The sequence below is a fragment of the Mustelus asterias genome, chromosome 1, assembly GCF_964213995.1.
Source record: "Mustelus asterias chromosome 1, sMusAst1.hap1.1, whole genome shotgun sequence".
NCBI lineage: Eukaryota > Metazoa > Chordata > Chondrichthyes > Carcharhiniformes > Triakidae > Mustelus > Mustelus asterias.
This window is the reverse complement of record NC_135801.1, coordinates 125,297,835-125,318,908: the sequence shown is the minus strand read 5'-3', so window position 1 is coordinate 125,318,908 and position 21,074 is coordinate 125,297,835. Positions and strand designations below refer to the sequence as shown.

Sequence of the window (21,074 nt, the reverse complement as noted above, 5' to 3'; positions counted from 1 at the left end):
CCCAGGATGCGTAGATTAGAGGGATTAGTGGATAAAATATGAGGGTTAGAGGGATTAGCAGGTTAAAATATGTAGGGATACGGGGATGGGGCCCGGGTGGGATTGTTGTTGGTGCAGACTCGATGGGCTGAATGGCCTCTTTCTGCACTATAGCTTTCTACGGTTCTATGGCATGCTTTCATTTGCTAGAATCTGTCAGAGTTGCTAGGACCTTCTGCTTGGTGTGATGGCATTGCTGTTTGTTAAATGACCTTCTTGGGCTGTTCTACATTCTGTTTCTGAGCTGTCCTCACTTTCCGTTCTTTCTTTCATTTTGCGGTACTATTGCCCTATTGCTTGTGGCCCTATTCCTCTTGTAGTGCTGCTGGAATCCGAGAAAAGCCAGTTTTAAAAAAATCTTGCCTAGGATATAAGCATCACTGGCAAGGCCAGTGTTTGTTGCCCATCCCTAATTATCCTTGAGAAGTGATGTTGAGTCACATTGAATCGCTGCAGTCCTTGTAGTATAGTACTTTTACAGTGCCATTCGAAAGGAAGACCAAGATTTTGATCCAGTGACATGAAGGAATGGCGATATAGTTCCCGGTCAGGATGGTGAGTGGCTTGGAGGAAAACTTCCAGGTGCTGGTGTTCCCAAGTATCTGCTGCTTTTGCTCTTCTAGACAGTAGTGGTCATGGGTTTAGAAACTGCTGTCTAAGGAGTCTTGGTGAGTCCTGCAGCACATCTTGTAGAACGCATACAATATTGCCACTATGCATCTATGGAGGAGGGAGTGAATGTTTAAGTCAGTGGAGGGGGATGCAGATCAAGCAGACTGTTTTGTCCTGGATGGTGTCCAGCTTCTTGAGTGTTGTTGCACTTATCCATTCAAGTGGAGAGTATTCCATCACATGCCTGACTTGTGCCTTGTAGCTGGTGACTGGGCTTTGGGGAGTCAGGGGGTGAGTTACTGGCTTCAGAATTCCAAGCATCTAATCTGCACTTGTAATCTTATATGGCAAGTCCAGTTCAGTTTCAGGCCAATGGTAATGGCCAAGATGTTGTTAGTGGGGGATTCAGCAAGGGTAATGCCATTGAATGTTAGGAAGAGATAGTTAGATTCTCTCTTATTGAAGATGATCATTTCCTGATACTTGTGTGGAATGAATGTTACTTTCTACTTATCAGCCCAGGCCTGAATGTTGTGTGGGTCTTTCTGCATGAGGACACAGATTACTTAAATATGTGAAGAGTTGCGATGGTGCTGAACATTGTGCAATCTTCAGTGAAGATTCTGACTTTTAACTTACAATGGAGGGAAGATCTTTGGTGAAGCAGCTGAAGATGGTTGGACCTTGGACACTATCCTGAGAAATTCACATATTGATGCCCTGGGACTGAGATAATTGGTCTCTAACAACCACAACTATTTTTCTTTGTGTTTGGTATGACTCTAACCAGTTTACAGTTGTCCCTCCTCATTCCCATTGACTTCAATTTTGCTAGGGCTCCTTGATGCTAGACTCAGACATATGTTGACTTGATATCAAGGGCAGGCACTCATCTTCCCTCTTGAGTTAAGCTCTTTTGTGTATGTTTGGGCCAGGGCTACACATTTGGAGATCAGGAGCTGGGTGACCCTGGCTGCACCCAAACTGTGTATCAGTGAGCAGGTTATTGCAGTGCGATGCCACTTTATAGTGCTGTTGAAGAACCTTTCCATTACTTTGCCACTGATTGAGAGGAGGCTAATCGACATAATTATTGACCAGATTGGACTTGTCCTTCTTCTTGTACACAGTACCTGCATGGACAATTTTCTACGTTGTTGGGTTGATACTAGTGTTGCAGCCAAGTTTGGCTTGGATTGCAGGTAGTTCTGGGGCACAAGACTTTGGTACTATTGCTGGGATGCTGTCAGGGCGCATAGCCTTTACAGTATCCGGTGTCTTCAGTTGTTTCTTGATCACATGGAGTGAATCAAATTGGCTGAAGACAGGCATCTGTGATTCTGGGTCCTCAGGAGGAGACTGAGTTGGATCATCTACTGGGCCACTTCTGTCAGAAGATGGTTGCAAATGCTGCAGCAGGTCTTGCAATAGTGTGCTGAATTTCCCGTCATTGATGCTGTGGAGCTTCTTCGTCCTGTCAGTTTAATTTCCCATCACCATTGATGACTGAATGTGGCAGGACTGCAGAACTTAGATCTGATCAGTTGATTATGGGATTAGATGAGAGATAACACGGCACCAGGTTAGAGTTCAACAGGTTTATTTGAAATCACAAGCTTTCGGAGCACTGCTCCTTCATCAGGTGAAGTGGAGTGAGGTGTGCAAACACAGAATATATAGGTGGAGTGATAGCCTGACACTAACAGGTAATCAAGAGTGTCAAAGGATAAATACGGACAGTGTAGGCCAGCTGAATAACAAGTCTTTAAAAGTAATCACGAGTGCTAATAGACAACTGCAAACAGTTAAGTATAATCAGTATGTATAAAGTGTCGATAGGCTGTATAACAAGTGAAAGGATGACCTAAGAACCGATAATTGAAGGCAGAGAGATAATTACAAGCAATCAAAGAGTGAGATAGTGCTAAACACTAATTCAGTGGTTTGCATAGTGTTTTGCACCATCTCACTCTTTAATTGAAAGAGGCCATTCTGCCAACTTTTTGGTAAAGTTCAAACCTGCAACCTCTACCACTTAGAACAAGGCCAACAGATCTATGGGAACACCATCACCTGCAAGTCCCCCTCCAAGTAACTACTTGGAACTATATCATCATTCCTTCATTGTTATAGAGTCATTGAGGTTTACAGCATGGAAACAGGCCCTTCGGCCCAGCTTGTTCATGCCACCCTTTTTTTTAAACACCTAAGCTTGTCCCAATTGCCCGAGTTTGGCCTATATCCCTCTATACCCATCTTACTCATGTAACTGTCTAAACACTTTTTAAAAGACAAAATTGTACCCGCCTCTACTGCTACCTCTGGCAGCTTGTTCCAGACACTACCCACTGTGTGAAAAAATTGTCCCTCTGAACCCTTTTGTATCTCTCCCCTCTCACCTTAAACCTATGCCCTCTAGTTTTAGACTTCTGTACCTTTGGGAAAAAATATTGACTATCTAGCTGATCTATGCCCTTCATTATTTTATAGACCTCGATAAGATTCTAAGCTTCCTACGCTCCAGAGGAAAAAGTCCCAGTCTATCCAGCCTCTCCTTATAACTCAAACCATCAAGTCCCGGTAGCATTCTAGTAAATCTTTATTGTTGCTGGGTCAAAATCTTGGAACTCCTTTTCTACAATTGTGTGTATGTTCTTACACCACATCGACTGCAGCAGTTCAAGAAGGCAGCTCACCAACTTCTCGGGGGCAGTTGGGGATGGACAATAAATGCTGGCCTAGCCAGCAATGTTTGAGGAAAGATTCAAGATTGCTGCAGACTGAGTCTCCTCCTTTACCTTGTCACTTCCATCCTCCTTCATGTTGCCTTGGTAACAATCCCTTTTCTTCTAAAGAACTAATCAGATTAAATCCGAATACCATTGATAACTCATTCATCAGCAAAAGCCTCTAGTTTATAAAGTGAGTAGCTCTTTGATCTCAGGATAGAAGATTAAAGGCTCAATACCATCCCCAACTGCCCAAGCATTACTTTAAAATTAGATGCAATGTTACAACCACTTGACCGAATATGACCTCTCTCTTTAAAATAGTTTAAGAAATAAAAAGTTACTGTGAAAAATTACTGTTAATGTGGATCTTAAGGGCTCTTGACTTGTTTGCCCAGAATCACATGTACTTAACCAATGTCTTGATTGGTATGCATAAATTTATACTTCACAGCAATGTCATAATTAAATAGCAGTGCACAGGATGAGCTAGCTGCCTCGGCAGACAGATTGGCTATGATCTATCATCTTAATCTTGGAATGATAAGAGCATAATTTGGTTTGAGGGAGATTTAGAAAATGCACATAAACTTGATGTAATAAAATATTACTGTTCATTGTTTTAGGCATTTACGTTCACATGCAGTAACTTCAGATATCCAAGATGTTTTATAAAAAGTTGCAAAACACTTTTCTGCCACTTGATGTCATCAGTGTAATTTGTGAATACAAGCAATTTTAATGATTCAAGTGTCTACCAGAGAAACCTAAGTATAATTTCAGTCTTATGAAAAGTTGTTTCAGCCAATATGATTTTAATTGTCCAAAAGAAAAATGTTAGTGTTACACACACCTAAATTAGTGAGTCAACAAATATTGAGATGAATACTGGTTCCTGCAGTCTTTTTCTATGTTGGAATGTAGTTTTACATCTCTGGAAATTTTCTAAGTCAAATATAACTTTGAAACACTGCTTTTCTCTAACATTTAGGTATTGACCTCTGTTTTAATGTTAGCATTGAAAGTATATAGCTTGTTACTAAATATTTGCTTCTAAGCTGAACATTTTGTCAAAATATTTTTCTAGGTGCTGCACAACAGTTTCGATGACATTGTTCCAAGAGTGTTGAAAAAACACAAAAAGGAAAAAAGAGAGGAAGAAGTGAAAAAAACTTATTCCAAAGGGACAAAGTAATAAAAAGTTATCGATCTTGTTGACCTTTTTTTAATGTATCTAGCCTCTTCTATTTTCATTACAAATTGTGTAAACTCTTTTGTTGATGTGCATATTGAGTATGCATATTTATATCTTTGAGCTGTATTTGCATAGTTTAGTTGAAAACTTTATCCTTAGATGGGACTTAGTTATTTTATTAGTTGATAAATGTGTGTTTGATGTGAAAAGTTGAGCATAAAAATGTGGCTCTTCTGAGGGGGTTGCTTATAATGTTGGACCATTTTTATTGCAGTTGGGGAAATTTTGTTTTTTGCATTCAGTTTACTAGATTTGGGGGCTTTATTAAAGCCAATTAGTATCACAATTCATGAAGAAAAATCTACAATACTTGCAAGTGAAACAACATTAAAATCAAAAGTATGGAATGCTTTTCAGTGCTCTTCTTTGAATGAAAAGCAACTAGCATACAGTACTTTGAATTTCATATCTGTTCTGTTTCAGAAGCTAAGTGCTCCATATTTGTAAATGTTAACATTTCTGCTTACATAAACCTCTAGTCTCTCTGATTTTTTTTAATACTGGGATATTTCTACTTTTTGACACATGGGCAATATTTTTATAGTGGTGTTTTTGTACCATTTGATCCCAAAAAAATCATCTAACTGAGTCAGTAATGTATTAAAAGTTGCACCAGCTTTCTGTTTCTACAACAGAGGCTGAATGAACTCAGGTGTATTTTCTGAAGTAGAAAGCAAAGTGTGTAACAAAAGCATGAAATTACAAAGAGCGTAACACTTTTGCCAAATCTGAACAAACAGTGGTACATCTGTGACCCATATAAGATTCAGATGGACAATCAGGTTTATTGGAGTGATCTCCAGAATTAATCTTGGGAGTTTTGGAGTTTATCTGGCACCTCATCAAAGTGAATTATCATTTCAGTAGTACAAGAAAGAGTCTATTAGCATCTGAAAAGAAGGCCAGTTATTATTTCAGCTTTAGATCAGTCATTTTGACTTGAAGTGTCAGTTTTTCTTTTCTCTCTTTAGATCCCAAGAGGCCTGAATGTGTTTCAACTTTATTGTTTTTATTTTAAACTTCAGTTTCTTATATATGTTCAAAGCCAAACTAGCTTATTAAGTTGATAAGATTTTCATGAATCAAGGTGAGTCTCTGTTGGAAGAAATTTTTTTAAGTAAATTGTTAGAGTTAGCCCTTGTTTCTCCTTGATAAGACGAGGCTCATGATAAATCAGAGCTAACACTCCCATAGGTTTCCATTTGAAACTGTCTGAACAGCAACTACCTGAGACACTTTTTGTGTTTTTCCTAATCAGCACAAACTTCACTTGGAGGCTTAATTCAGAGAAACCCGAGCTGCTATGTTTCGGTGGAAAAATAAGGAAAAGGAATAAATGGTAGAATCTTTAAAAACAACAGATGAGCAGAAACTTGAGTTTAGATACATAAATATTTACAGGGGATGGGAACAAGATAATTAAGTTACTATAGAATCCTTCCAGTGCAAAAGGAGGCTATTCAGCCCATCGAGTCTGCACGGACACTCCAAAGGAGCATCTTATCCAGTCCCACCCCCTGCTCTATCCCTGTAACCTTGTGCATTTACCATGGCTAATCCACCTAACCTACACATCTTTAGACTGTGGGAGGAAACCCATGCAGACATGGGGAGATCGAGCAAACTCCACATAGTCACCCAAGGCCAGAATCTAATCCGGGTCAAGCGCTGTTAGGCAGCAGTACTAACTACCGTGCCACCATGCTGCCCACAAGTTAGGTTTAAAAACATATCAGATCCTAGATGTTACAACTAAGAAACAAAATTATGCTAAACAAATATAAATGATCTGTTAGGCTGCAGAAACAGCATTGTGTGTCTGTTAAATCTTTTCTGTAAATTAGTAATAAACAAGTATCGAAAAAAAATCATGGGAGCTGGTCATGTTAAAATAGATAGAAAATCCTGAATTATATTCAGGAAATACTTTTAATTGCTAGCTGTTTGCTTGTTCTAGAAATTTCAGTTTACTTTCCTTTGGAGAAGAAGCAGAGGAGGAAGAAGAGGAAGTGAACAGAGTTAGTCAGGTAGCTATCTGATTTTATAAATTCATTGTTAAAAGCTGTTCAATTAATTTAATTTTTGTACTGGAATTAAAAAATATGGAGTAACATTGTTGTGACTGGCATAGCTTCTTGGTGGTTCACAAAGCTTGCTATTTAAAAAAAATAAATCCTTCTCTCCTGGAAGCTACTTTTCTGCTTTCCTTTTAAGGCCTAATTTGTTTTCTCAACTTTAACTTCTTTAATTTTTTTTTCCTTTTAATGCTTGTGTAAATAAATCTGTTACATTTTAAGTGTCTTTCCTCCTTTTCTCACCAAGGTGTTAGCTCCTGGCTTACGATTTAGTTCCAGGGGTATTTAGTGCCATTGTGTCTTAAGTGGTCAGGTTTTTTCGTAAAAGAATATTATTCTGTGGTCACCTGACCAGTCCCCACGCATGCACTTAACAAGAGCCCCTGTGTCTTTTTTTTAATTCTTGCATGGGATGTGGGCATCACTGGCTAGACCAGCATTTATTGCCCATTCATTACCCTTGAGAGCATGGTTGTGAGTTATCTTATTGAACTGCTGTAGTCTATCGGGTATAGATTCACGCATACTGCTGTTAAGTTTATGTTTATTAGTGTCACAAGTAGACTTGTATTAACACAGCAATGAAGTTACTGTGAAAATCTCCTAGTTGCCACACTCTGGCACATGCTTTGGGACTGTGGTATGAAACTGGAGCACCCAGAGGAAACCCACGCAGACACGGGGAAAACATGCAAACTCCACACAGACAGTGCCCCAAGCTGGGAATCAAACCTGGGTATCAAACCTGGGTCCCTGGCGCTGTGAGGCAGCATTGCTAACCACTGTGTCACCATGCTGCGTTAAAGAGAGGCCTTGCATCGGCCAGGAATCGACCCGGGGCCTCCTGCGTGGCAGGGAAGACTTCTACCACTGAACTACCAATGCTGCTGATAGGAAGAAAGTTTTAGAATTTTGACTTAGCGATTGTGAAGGAACGGCAATACAGTTCCCAGTCAGGATGTTGTGTGCCTTACAGGGGAGCTTGCAGGTGGTGGTCTTTCCATGCATTTGCTGTCCTTGTCCTTCTTGGTGGTAGAGGTCACTTGTTTGAAAGGTGATGTTGAAGGAGCTTTGGCGAGTTGCTGCAGTGCATTTTGTAGATGGTACACACTGCTGTCATTGTGCCAGTAATGGAAGGAATGAATGTTTGTGAATGGGGTGCCAATCAAGCAGGCTGCTTGTTCCTGGATGATGTTGAGCACCTTGAGTATTATTAAGGGTCACTGTTCAAAAATAAGGGCTCATTTAAGACGGCAATGAGGAGAATTCTTTTCTCTGAGGATTGCGAGTCTCTGGAATTTTCTTCCACAAAAGGGGGCAGTTTTGGAATATTTTTTAGGCAGAGCTAGGTAGATTCTTGATTAATAAGGAGGTAAAAAGTTATGGGAGGTAGGCAGGAATGTGGGGTTAATGTTGGTGGATGTAAGGCAAAATGTTACTTCAATTAGGGTCAAATATTTTGCATTGGCCAGACAGAAGTGCATGAAGTGTGTTTCCTTAATTGCCACTAGACATGAGAATTTAACTAACTAACTCAGTGCGGCATAAGTATTTGTATGGCTTAGCTACTCATTCGTTTAAGCAGCTGAATGTTTGCAGGAATTAGGAATTGCTTTTCAATTTCTTGTTATCTGATTCCATATTTCAATGGAATTCTTATGTTACCAATTTAATTTCAAAGATATATGAGCGCAGGGTTATACTTTTATGAGCCTAAAAGATATTGATACTATATATTTATCTTGTATAATGTTTTCATAATTGTCTGTTTTAATACATTGAATTATTCTACTTTTTTAAAAAAGGATTTATAAAATGTAATTATGTTGTCTACTTCTGTTCCATAGAGTATGAAAGGAAAAAGTAAAAGTAGTCATGATTTACTGAAGGATGACCCCCGGCTAAGCTCTGTACCAGTTGTTGAAAGGTGGGTCCTGTTATTTAGCAATTCTTAGCTCCTCTGAAAGCTCAGTTGGTGAATATCGTAGAAACATAGAAAATAGGCACAGGAGTAGTCCATTCGGCCCTTTGAGCCTGCACAATCATTCAATATGATCATGGTTGATCATGCATTTTCAGTACCCCACTCCCGTTTTCTCTTCGTACCCCTTGATGCCTTTAACCACCAGGGCCACGTCCGGCTCCCAGGGTTATGTCCAGCTCCAGGGTAGTCAAGGTAGAAACTGAACTTTTTAGAGCAGAGTGGACTTGGACATAACCCTTGGTCTGTGTTTATTTAGTCAATCTCTGCTTGGATGGGAGATTGGGAGCTTCAGTATCCCAGCCCTAGTTAGAGAAATTGGAGCAAGACTTACAGAATGAGGGGTCGGGGAAATGCTGAGAGCCATCCCCTTGTCCTTGCTGCTCTATACTACCCTCTCCTGTGACATCTGCTCTATGGTAGCCATGATGTGGAGATGCCGGCGTTGGACTGGGGTAAACACAGTAAGAAGGTTGTTAATAAACCTGTTGGACTTTAACCTGGTGTTGTTAAACTTCTTACATCTGCTCTTCCCCAACCCCGCAAAATCCCTCCTGCTATCACTCATGTGAGCCCAGGGTTCCAATGAAGATTTGGGCCTCGGGTTTGTATTTCCTGCAGCAGCCATCAACCACAACCCCCACACTCTAACCACATTTTTAAAAATTATTTTATGGGTTATGCTCGCAAGCCCAGCATTTATTGCCCATCCCTAATTACCCTTGTACTGAGTGACTTGCTTCGCATTGCAGAGGGCAACTGAGAGTCAACCACATTGCTCTGGGTCTGGAGTCAACCACATTGCAACCAGGTAAAGATGGCAGATTTCCTTCCCTAAAGGATATTGGTGAATGAGATGGAATTTTACAACAATTGATGATGGTTTCGTAATCACCATTACTGACACTAGCTTTATATTCCAGATTTACTTATTGGATTTATTAATTTAAATTCCACCAGCTGCCATGGTGGGATTGGAACCCATGCCCCCAGAAAATTTGTCTGGACCTCTGGATTACTGGTCCAGTGACGTTGCTACTGCGCCTCCATCTCTCCTCTCTTTTGCTAAGCAAAAGAGTTGCCAACATCTTATTAGCCAGCAGCTCTTAGTGGGTGGGACTTCCTGCCCCCAGGGTCCTGAACTTGTGGGAGGCCTGCCAGTGACCTCTGAACAACCTTACTGGTGCAAGAGGTGGCAATGCAGATCTCTCACTGGCTTTCCTTGCCAACCTTCCAGCTTGTGGCTTACTTCTGCAACCCAGCAAATCAAAGCTCCTCTTCTTGCCTCTCACTCCATATGTCCCGAGCCCTTGCTCCCAAAATGCATGCAAGATAATTTTCTGCAGCAGTATATTTCTGGTTCAACAAGAGGGTAGGCACTTTTAGATCTGGGGAATGAGTTGGCCCAAGTGGATCGAATGTCAGTGAGAGAACATTTGGTAGATAGTGATCAGTGTATCATAAAATTTAGATTGGCCATGGGAAAGGACAAGGAACATCCAGAGCAGGGATAATTGATTGAGGGAAAGTCAACTTTGAGATGAAAATGCATCTGAGATGAGTGAGTTGAAAGGAAATGTTGGCAGAAAAGACGATGGCTGAACAATGGACCGCCTTCAGAGAAAAAAAAGCATTGCAGGCAGTATCAAAGTATATTCCCTTGAAGGAGAAAGGTAAGACAAATAAATCCAGAGTGCCCTGGATGACGAGAGCTAGAGATGAAGCTGAAAAGGAAGTCGTGTGCGTACAACAGATGTCAGGTAGAAAATATAATGGAGAATCAAGCTTAATATCGAAGGATTAGAGGAGAAGTGAAAAAGCTAATAAGAAAAGCAAGGAAAGGGCACGGAAATTTACTGGCAGCTAACATAAAAGGCAACCCCAAGGTCTCCTGTAAGCATATAAATAATAAAAGAGTGGTAAGACAAAGAGTAGGGCAAATTAATGATTTTTTAAAAAGGACTTGCACGTGGAGACAGGAAAAATAGCAGAGGGATTAAATGAGTACTTTGCATCTGCCTTTATAAAGTAAAGGTGCTACCCAGGCCAGGGTGCAAGAAAAATTTACACCAGAAGAATTTACAGTTGAGAAGGAGGAGGAGTTAGGCTATCTTTATTTAAAATAAATAAGGTACTAGGACTGGATGAGATGTACCCAAGGATAGAGAGGGAAGTGAAAGTAGACATTGCAGAGGTATCAGTGACAATCTTCCAGTCTTCCTTAGACACGGATGGTGCAAGAGGAGTGTAGAATTGTAAATATTATATCCTTGTTCAATAAGGATTGCAAGGAAAAAGCATGCAACTACAGACCAGTCATTTTGACTTCAGTGGTAGTGGAAACCATAGTTAGGACAAAATGATTTGTCACTTAGACAAGTGCAGGATAATTAAGGAAAGCCATCATGGATTAAATAAGGGGATCATGTTTAACTAACTTGCTGAAGTTTTTTGAAGAGGTAACATAGATGCTTGATAATGGTAATGCCTTTGATGTGATGTATTTGGATTTTCAAAAGGTATGTGATACAGTGCCACACAAGTCTTGTGAGCAAATCATAGAAACCCTACAGTACAGAAAGAGGCCATTCGGCCCATCAAGTCTGCACCGACCACAATCCCACCCAGGCCCTACCCCCATATCCTTACATATTTTACCCACTAATCCCTCTAACCTACACATCTCAGGACACTAAGGGGCAATTTAAGCATGGCCAATCAACCTAACCCGCACATCTTTGGAATGTGGGAGGAAACCAGAGCACCTGGAGGAAACTCACACAGACATGAGGAGAATGTGCAAACACCACACAGACAGTGACCTAAGCCGGGAATTGAACCCAGGTCCCTGGAGCTGTGAAGCAGCAGTGCTAACCACTGTGCTACCGTGCCACCCCTCACTCATGGAATAAAAGGAAAAATAGACACGTAGATAAGAAATTGGCTGAGTGACAGAAAATAGTAGTGATAAATGTTTCTTTTTCAGATTGGAGCATGATTTGTCGTGGAGTTCCCCAGGGGTTAGTGTTGGGACCCTTGCTCTTTGTGATGTATATTAATGATTCAGACTGTGGTGTTCAGAGCATGATTTCAAAATTTGTAAATGATACGAAGATTGGAAACGTCACCACCTGTGATGAGGAAAGCCTTGAACTTCAAAAGGACATAGACATATTGGTGGATTGGGCAGACAAGTGGCAGATAAAGTTCAATGCAAAGAAGTGCGAGATGATTTTGGCAGGAAGAATGCAGAGAGACCATAAAAGAAAGGGAGAAACTCTAAAGAACATGCAGCAACAGAGGGACCTCAGTGTATATGTACATAAGTTATTGAAGATGGCAGGGCATGTTGAGACAGCAAAGCATATAGTATCTTAGGCTTTATTGATAATGGCATTGTGTGCAAGAGTAAGGAGATCATGTTGAACTTGTATAAGACACTAGTTAGAACTGGATGCAGTCCTCCAGATGAAGACTGAGTGCCATACTTGAGGAAGGATGTGAAAGCATTGGGGAGAGTACAGAGAATGCTTCCAGGGATAAACAACTATAGTTATGAGGATGGATCGGAGAGGTTTGGTCTGTTTCCTTGGATAAAAGAAGGCTGAAAGGAGATTTTATAGAGATATTCAAAATCCTGAGGTGAGCTGACAGAGTACATAGTGAGAAACTGTTCTCAGTCAAGAGAGCATTAAGAACTAGACGGCACAGTTTCAAAATAATTGGCAAAAAAAGTGATGTGAGGAAAAATGTTTTCACCCAGAGGGTGGTTGGAGTCAGGAACGAACTCCCTGAAAGGGCAGTGGAGGCAGGCCTGATGGCCTGGTCCTTTTGCCTGGCATTTCCCTGGCCCTGCACTCAACCCTGGAACACCTAGATAACAAGGACACCTATGTCAGACTCCTATTTATTGACTACAGCTCAGCCTTCAACACTATTATTCCCACGAAACTCATCTCCAAACTCCGTAGCTTGGGCCTCGGCACCTCGCTCTGCGACTGGATCCTGAACTTCCTAACTCACAGACCACAATCAATAAGGATAGGCAACAACACCTCCTCCACGATCATCCTCAACACCGGTGCCCCACAAGGCTGTGTTCTCAGCCCCCTACTATACTCCTTATGCACCTATGACTGTGCAGCCAAATTCCCCTTCAATTCAATTTTCAAGTTTGCTGACGACACCACCGTAGTGGGTCGGATCCCAAACAATGACGAGACAGAGTACAGGAATGAGATGGAGAATCTGGTGAACTGGTGCGGCAATAATAATCTTTCCCTCAATGTCAACAAAACGAAGGAGATTGCCATCGACTTCAGGAAGCGTAAAGGAGAACATGCCCTTGTCTAAATCAATGGGGATGAAGTAGAAAGGGTCGAGAGCTTCAAGTTTTTAGATGTCCAGATCACCAACAACCCGGCCTGGTCCCCCCATGTCGACACTTTAGTTAAGAAAGCCCACCAACGCCTCTACTTTCTCAGAAGACTAAGGAAATTTGGCATGTCAGCAACGACTCTCACCAACTTTTACAGATGCACGATAGAAAGCATTGTTTCTGGTTGTATCACAGTTTGGTATGGCTCCTGCTCTGCCCAAGACCGCAAGGAACTACAAAAGGTCGTGAATGGAGCCCAATCCATCATGCAAACCAGCCTCCCATCCAATGACTCTGTCTACACTTCCCGCTGCCTCAGCAAAGCAACCAGCATAATTAAGGATCCCGGACATTCTCTCTTCCACCTTCTTCCTTGGTGAAAAAGATACAAAAGTCTGAGGTACCAACTCACTCAAGAACAGCTTCTTCCCTGCTGCTGTCAGACTTTTGAATGGACTTGCCTTGCATTAAGTTGATCTTTCGCTACACCCTAGCTATGACTATAACACCACATTCTGCACTCTCTTGTTTCCTTCTCTATGAACGGTATGCTTTGTCTGTACAGTGCGCAAGAAACAATACTTTTCACTGTATGTTAATACATAGAACAGTACAGCACAGAACAGGCCCTTCGGCCCACGGTGTTGTGCCGAGCTTTATCTGAAACCAAGATCAAGCTATCCCACTCCCTATCATCCTGGTGTGCTCCATGTGCCTATCCAATAACCGCTTAAATGTTCCTAAAGTGTCTGACTCCACTATCACTGCAGTATACATGTGAATAATGAATCAAATCTAAAGGTATTCAAAAGGGAATTAAATTGCAATCTAGAAAGAGAGAATATGCAAGGTTTTGGGGATTAGGCAAGGAGTGGGACTACGTAGAATGCTTTGTCAGAGAGCCAGTACAGACTTGATTGGCTGAATGACCTCATTCTGAACTATAGAGATTCTGTGTAAGAGCAATTAAGGTGAAAAGTATGTACACATTGAAAGGGAAGCTAGATAAATACAAGGGAGAAAGGAATAAATGGATATATTGATGGGGTTAGATGAATTGGGTTAGGAGCATAAACATGGCATAGATCTTTTACATCAAGCGTAGTGAATAGCATATTTCTGCTGTAAATACAGTATGGTTTGAATCATGCAATATCGATAGAAAATAAATGACTCCCATGACTCTTTGTAATGGAAATAAGGATATAACATTGTGATGTGTAACCTAATTTTGGAGTAACAAGGATTTTTTGAATGTACTTGTGAGTTTAGTTACTGTCTCAACTAAAAGCCTATTCACATGATTATAAATGATGCCACCGAAAATAGTGCCTAGTGCATGTTGATAGGCTGAAAGCCAAACAATTTTATTGGAGTATATATCTAATAACCCATTTTTTTATTGTATTCTTTCAGTGAACCTGGAACAACAAAGACAAAAAAGGGATCTGACAAGGTATAGTGATGGGCATTCTTTGCTGAGAAAATATTATAGGATTCAACAACATAGAAAGAGGCCATTCAGCCTATTGTGTCTATTTCAACTGTTTGAAAGAACCTATCCAACATCCCAAAGCCCTGATAATTGTGACAAGGCAGGAGCTGGTTAAAACAATGGAATCTCCTGATAGTGGCAGCTAAGGAGAAAAACTTAGTGACCCGAAGGAACCTATCCTTAAATAAATACCCCTATACTCTAATACACATTCTAAATGGATTTGAAACTCTTCTAAGAAATATCCTCAGAAGTTTTCAAGATGAGGTTTTGAAGTTGAAAAGTGAGTTAGAAAGGTAGATGATGATGGGGAACTTATAGGGTTGTGGTCAAAATATGGGAGTGGGCTCTAAACAATTAAATATTTTATGGTTATAAAGCACCTTTAATATAATAAATCATCCAAAGATACTTCAGAGGAATTATAAAAACAAAAATGACACCAAGCCACATAGGCAAATCATTATTTATTTAATTTTATTTATCCATTAGTGTCACAAGTAGGCTTACATTAACACTGCAATGAAGTTACTGTGAAAATTCCTAATCATCATACTTTGGTGTCTGTTCAGGTACACTGAGGGAGAATTTAGCATGGCCAATGCACCTAATTGGCATTGATAGCCAGAAGCTTGGTCAAAGAAGTAATGCTAGGGAGGTGGAAATACGTGGTTTTAGTGATGGTCTGGATATGTGATTTGGAAGTTCATCTTTGGGCCTACAGCAAAAGCAAGGGAGAGTGGGATCATATGTAATAAGTTCTTAATACCATTCTCCCAATGACTAGGTTTTTGTTTTAAGATGGATTTTTGGCAGAAATGCAGTAGCAACACAGTGACTAAATCTGCAGACGAGAAGTATCAATCTATATATTCAAACACAATATTTTGAATATAAGTGTATATATAACTAGCTTGATCCAGACAATCTTTTAAAACAAGTCAAAGCTGAAATCCGCTAGTACGCAATTGCCGCAAGTTTGGATCAGAAGCAAACTATTTTACAGCAGCTTTGCAAATATAGTGAATATTTACTTTTCTAGGAGGAAGATGATGAATCTGATGGTGAGGAATTGGAACAAGTGAAGGAACAGATTGCCAAGAAATTGAAGAAAGACAAAAACGAGGATGTCAAGTCTCAGCCCAAAGAAGATGATGATGTTGACGAGAAAAAGAAACTTAACCGCAGGTCAGTGCACCATTTTTAATCAGTAGTTTTCATTTCTCTGAAATGTTGTATTCAATCTGAGATTATCATTAATCTAGTGATAAAATTTGATCAGTTTACACTTTTTTCTTATACTATCTGTTCAGTTGTTTGGTTACCAAATCAATATACAATTTACACATTAGGTAATGTTTACATTGGGAAAATATTTTTGTTAAAAGTCCTAGTGAAATTACATTTTGGAATAATTACTTGAAAATTGGCATTTGTCTTCAAACTAGTGTGTTGTTTTCCATGTTGTCCATCTACATCAATGTGTTTATGATGATAGTTAACTCAAACCTGTAAAGAACTGGAAAACATTGGTGAAGATGTGAATTGGGTGTCATTCTCTGGTTAGTGACACAAGGCTAATGCTGACTCGGGTGTATCTGTAATAAAAAAAAACTTTTAATTTGTTTAAAATAATTAAGAGCACAAACTAAGGGCACAAATGGTCAAGTGTATGTGCACTACTTCGCAATTTATTTGACTTATGACGAGCCAAATGTGTGAAAAGTTGGGAAATATGCAAAGCATTGTGGTCTGGTTTTAGTTTGAATTAGCTGTAAAATGTCATAGAAACATAGAGAAACTACAGCACAAAACAGGCCCTTCGGCCCCACAAGTTGTGCCGAACATATCCCTACCTTGTAGGCCTACCTATAACCCTCCATCCTATTAAGTCCCATGTACTCATCCAGGAGTCTCTTAAAAGACCCTATTGAGTTTGCCTCCACCACCACTGACGGCAGCCGATTCCACTCACCCACCACCCTCTGTCTGAAAAACTTCCCCATTACATTTCCCCTGTACCTACCCCCCAGCACCTTAAACCTGTGTCCTCTCGTAGCAGCCATTTCCACCCTGGGAAAAAGCCTCTGAGAGTCCACCCGATCTATGCTTCTCAACATCTTATATACCTCTATTAGGTCTCCTCTCATCCTACGTCTTTCTAAGGAGAAAAGACCGAGCTCCCTCAGTCTATCCTCATAAGGCATGCCACTCAATCCAGGCAACATCCTTGTAAATCTCCTCTGCACCCTTTCAATCTTTTCCACATCCTTCCTGTAATGAGGCGACTAGAACGGAACACAGTACTCCAAGTGGGGTCTGACGAGGGTCTTATATAGCTGCATCATTATCCCCGGACTCCTAAACTCAGTCCCTCGATTGATAAAGGCCAGCACACCATACGCCTTCTTAACCACCTCCTCCACCTGCGGGGCTGATTTTAGAGTCCTATGGACCCGGACCCCAAGTTTCTTCTGATCCTCTACAGTACTAAGAGTCTTTCCCTTTATATTGTACTTTATATTGTCATTGTTGAAATGTTAATGGAAGTGTACTTAAATTCTACAATCAGTAACAAATTGTTCTGACTTGGGAAACAATATGAATGATTTGAGGTATGTAATAATAATTCTAATTTTCCAAATTACAATAGTCATTACAATTAGTTACTTACTAACAAACTTCTATATAGAATCTCCCGAACATACGTGGATTTTAGATAATTTACAATGGATTTCACCATTTTAGTCTTGAAAGTGGATTTCAACCTGGTTTCTATCAAAACAAGATGTTATTAGAACATTTATGTGATTCAGATCCGAGTGACTTATTCAATAACAAGCTTTATATATATATTGACTCAACAGTGTTCTCGTACAATTGTCTTCAGATTATATTGAATGACAAGTAAATAATACAAACTTGTTCCTTAAACCTGGATAGATCAGATTTGACACTCTCAGCTACCTGTTTGCTGTGGACTTCTGAACTTTTTCAGAATGCCAGTTTAAAAAAAAATGCTCTACCCGTTATAATATCTGGCTGCCTTAGAACATTACAGCGCAGTACAGGCCCTTCGGCCCTCGATGTTGCCCCATCCAGTGGTACCAATCTAAAGCCCCTCTAATCTACACTATTCCAATATCATCCATATGTTTATCCAATAACCATTTGAATGCTCTTAATGTTGACGAGTCCACCACTGCTGCAGGCAGGGCATTCCACACCCTTACTACTCTCGGAGTAAAGAACCTACCTCTAACATCTGTTCTATATCTCTTGGGGCAGATGCACATGTCTTCTGGCCATTAATTATCCCACCATTCTAACTGCACTGGCTTGACTGCACTGTATTACACTATATTGCTGGATCTTATCTCTTAGGGCTGTAAAAACAGTGTGTACCTCTCAAGAATGCATGAGACTATGTTGTTGAAGTACCAATATACTTACGGCTTTTTATGGTGCTTTCAAATACCACAAATGAGAGCAGTTTCCCATGTTGGGTGTGTAGATCTTCTTGTACCATCTTTCTTATCTAGGTATCCCTCCCAACCCAATTTTCCCCACATTTGCTCTCGAGCTAAATTGCAGAAGAAAAGCAAATTGCTATATGTTGACATTTTTTTAAGCTTCAAATCATTTTCATAAAGTATTCTAAAAAGTCTCAAATGTTTTATGTAGTCAGATGTGATACAGCCTAATTGACTTTTGTACGGTATTTTACTCTCTCAACTCTTTGGGGGCGATTTCCCCCACACCACCGCGTTAATTTTTTAGCGCAACATGGTGGGAGAATCTCGCATCCAGGCATGCGTGGGATTTGCGCATGCATTCCCACCGCACACGCACCTTCCAATGCCGGATTTCCGGCACCATCTAATTCGCACTGGAAAACAGTGGGAACATCACCTAAGTACTTTACATCTTATTTTAATGTGATTAGCAGGCTCAGGACTGAATTCTCCAGGCCTGCTAGCATCTCCCACCCTGCCAGGAGTATTTCACTCCAGCAGGATTCAGACTAGCTCCCCACTTTTGGGGAACTAGGAGCCTGACCCTGCTGGAGTGAAAGGGGGACAATCGGGCACCCCCAGGCAGTGCCAGCCTGTGCCCAAGGGGCAAAGTGCCCATGTCTAGGGGGCACCGTGGCACTGCCCGATGGGCATGGGGTGAGGCCTATAAGGGGGCAGGGCCTGGCGGGGGCAAGGCTTAGAGGCAATCAGTGGGGGTGGGGGTCCCGCTGCTACACTGCATGGGTGTTGTGAGACTTCCTACTCTGCATGGGGATTGATGGGGCCAGCGATCGGGGTGGGCTGGAGGGGGGGCTCTGGACTGCTGGGGAGGTGAATCTGGAGGGGGAGGGCTGCTGGAGATCGGGACAGGCTGGGGAGAGGGTGGGGCTGGAGGGGCAGCACTGCGAGGGTCCTGGGCTGGCCAGTGATTGAGCTGGCCAGTTAACAGGGAGGCTGACAGTTCAGGGCCACTGCGCATGCGCAGACGCAGAGGTGCACAGATTTCAGCCTCCAGCGTAAATAGGCCCCGCCCCCTGCAATTTAATGATAATCATGCCGGTGGCCTCTGCCTTGCACAGTGTGGGGGAGATTCTAGTGTAAACTCCCACTGGGGAAAAAAGCGTGATTTGCTCCAGTTTTCCCGCGAATTCGGCACTTAGAACTTTTTGGGGAGAATTCCACCCTTTATGATAATCAGAACTAAGATAAACAAAGATTTTAAACTTTCCCACTAATAGTTTTATTAACATCCAAACAATGCAGGCTTACAAATAGAGATGCATACATCTTTAAATCAGTAATATGATTTGAAATGTGCTTCTGGTGTAAAATGTGCTGGTGCTTCTGCTACATGAACACGGCGAGAATAGTTCTTCACTGAGGTTCTGAGTAGTAAGAGGTTAATCCTCCATCAAATTCCTGTGTTGCATTCTTCTGGTCTAACGTGCGCATTGAGCTGAGTTGGTCTTGTGGACTGTCTCTTGCATTGTTCTTGCTAAATTGACAAAACTAACCTCTTCAGTGATTCTCCTTCTCCCTGTTCTATGGTTATGCAGGTGAAGCAGCGTCTGATCTTTACAATGCTTTCCCATTGTCTCTTGAGGTCTCCTTGTCTGTAGCCATCCAGACAGTCCACATGACATTTTTCTAGTTTGTTGTAACTTCCCTAGCATGCACTCTTGAACAATCAGCTTTGCAATTTTAACCAAACACTGCTTCTTTGGCAGGTAATTAACTCAGGTAAAATCCAAGGACCTGCCACTACTCGAATACTGCTGCAGAAGAATCTATTTAACCCCTATTTGAAAAAGCCCAGAGATAGCATGTTGTTTCTTAATTATATTTGGACTATTAGAAAAAAACAATCTTGGATGCACATTATTATGGAAATGGAACATGAGACTAATTATATAGCACGTAGTAATACACTTACATATGGAACTGTGTTAGAACGAGGCTATCCATGGTAAAGGAATTAATGCTGACAGTTTCGCTGTAATTACAGCTGCAAAATCTGGGCCCACATTTCTGATTTTATGTTGATAACAATTTATCCTCTATTTCAAGTTTTAGTGGATAATCACTAATTTACAGCTATTTCGTGTAGAGACCATGAAGCATTAAGTGGATAAATACATCCACTGATCCTTCACTTTTAGGGGTAGCTTATGCTTCCCAGATACTAATGTTTTAAGTTATAAGATTAATAATTTGTAGCTATCCATTGTAAGAAAATAGATTAAATATTTTGCATAGTTTTGGCTGTGGGAAGAGACTAATAGGTTGTTTACTGCCAATGTTGTTTTAAGTCAATACTGAATGTGTTGTATTTGAGGTATTTCTCATTTTTCTTCAGTCCTCTGCCCAAAGGCAGGCCCAGCCCACATTGTTGTGATCTCCACCAAGGGCAGGGCAAGGTGGCAGGTCTGGAAACACCCGAGATAGAATGGGAATCAAACCCTGTGGTGTTGGCACCAATCTGATCCATATCAGCTGTCCAACCAACTGAGTCAACCAGCCGTCTAAGAAGTCTTGAGTTGCTATCGCAGAATGCACTTTTACATTCTTGTTGAGCTATGAATAGTGGGGCTCCATATTTTTTTCCATCACATGGCTGACCAGAACTTTCTGCCATTCTTAACACCAAGGGCATTGAGCCCGGGAGTGGAAATTGAACCCCCAAGCTTCTGGCTCAGAGGCAGGGTGCTACCCATTGTGCCATAAAATTGAGGTACTTATCAAATTTATTATCTAAACATTGAGTTTTGGAGTAACTGAAGAGTAGATTTAAAACATTTTGAAGCAAGTTGAAGTCAGAACTCAAGCCTGAGATGTGGTTGCCATGGATTGCAGTGGCATCCAGGAAGTCCCATGTGCTGAAATAAGCTTCAAGAAGAAGACCAGCCGCCAGCCAAGGAAGTTGGGGTGGGTAATATTTAACGGCTTTGCCAGCAAAGCCCTCTTTATGAAAAAGAATACTTTTTTAAAAGTGCAG

At 41.0% G+C, this 21,074-nt stretch overlaps 1 protein-coding gene across 4 annotated transcripts in view; it reads left to right on the top strand.

The window, feature by feature from the left end:
• cwc27 (CWC27 spliceosome associated cyclophilin) overlaps positions 1-21,074 on the top strand; it is a 176,199-nt gene that overhangs the window by 35,083 nt on the left and 120,042 nt on the right. For all 4 annotated transcript variants that reach the window (XR_013498531.1, XM_078218276.1, XM_078218267.1 and 1 more), the window contains exons 6-10: positions 4,468-4,571; positions 6,593-6,662; positions 8,558-8,637; positions 14,486-14,525; positions 15,607-15,752. Coding sequence is in view for 3 of the 4 variants with exons in the window: in XM_078218276.1 (XP_078074402.1) it covers positions 4,468-4,571; positions 6,593-6,662; positions 8,558-8,637; positions 14,486-14,525; positions 15,607-15,752 (440 nt within the window). In the remaining variant the exon portion in view is untranslated. The remainder of the gene's footprint in view (positions 1-4,467; positions 4,572-6,592; positions 6,663-8,557; positions 8,638-14,485; positions 14,526-15,606; positions 15,753-21,074) is intronic.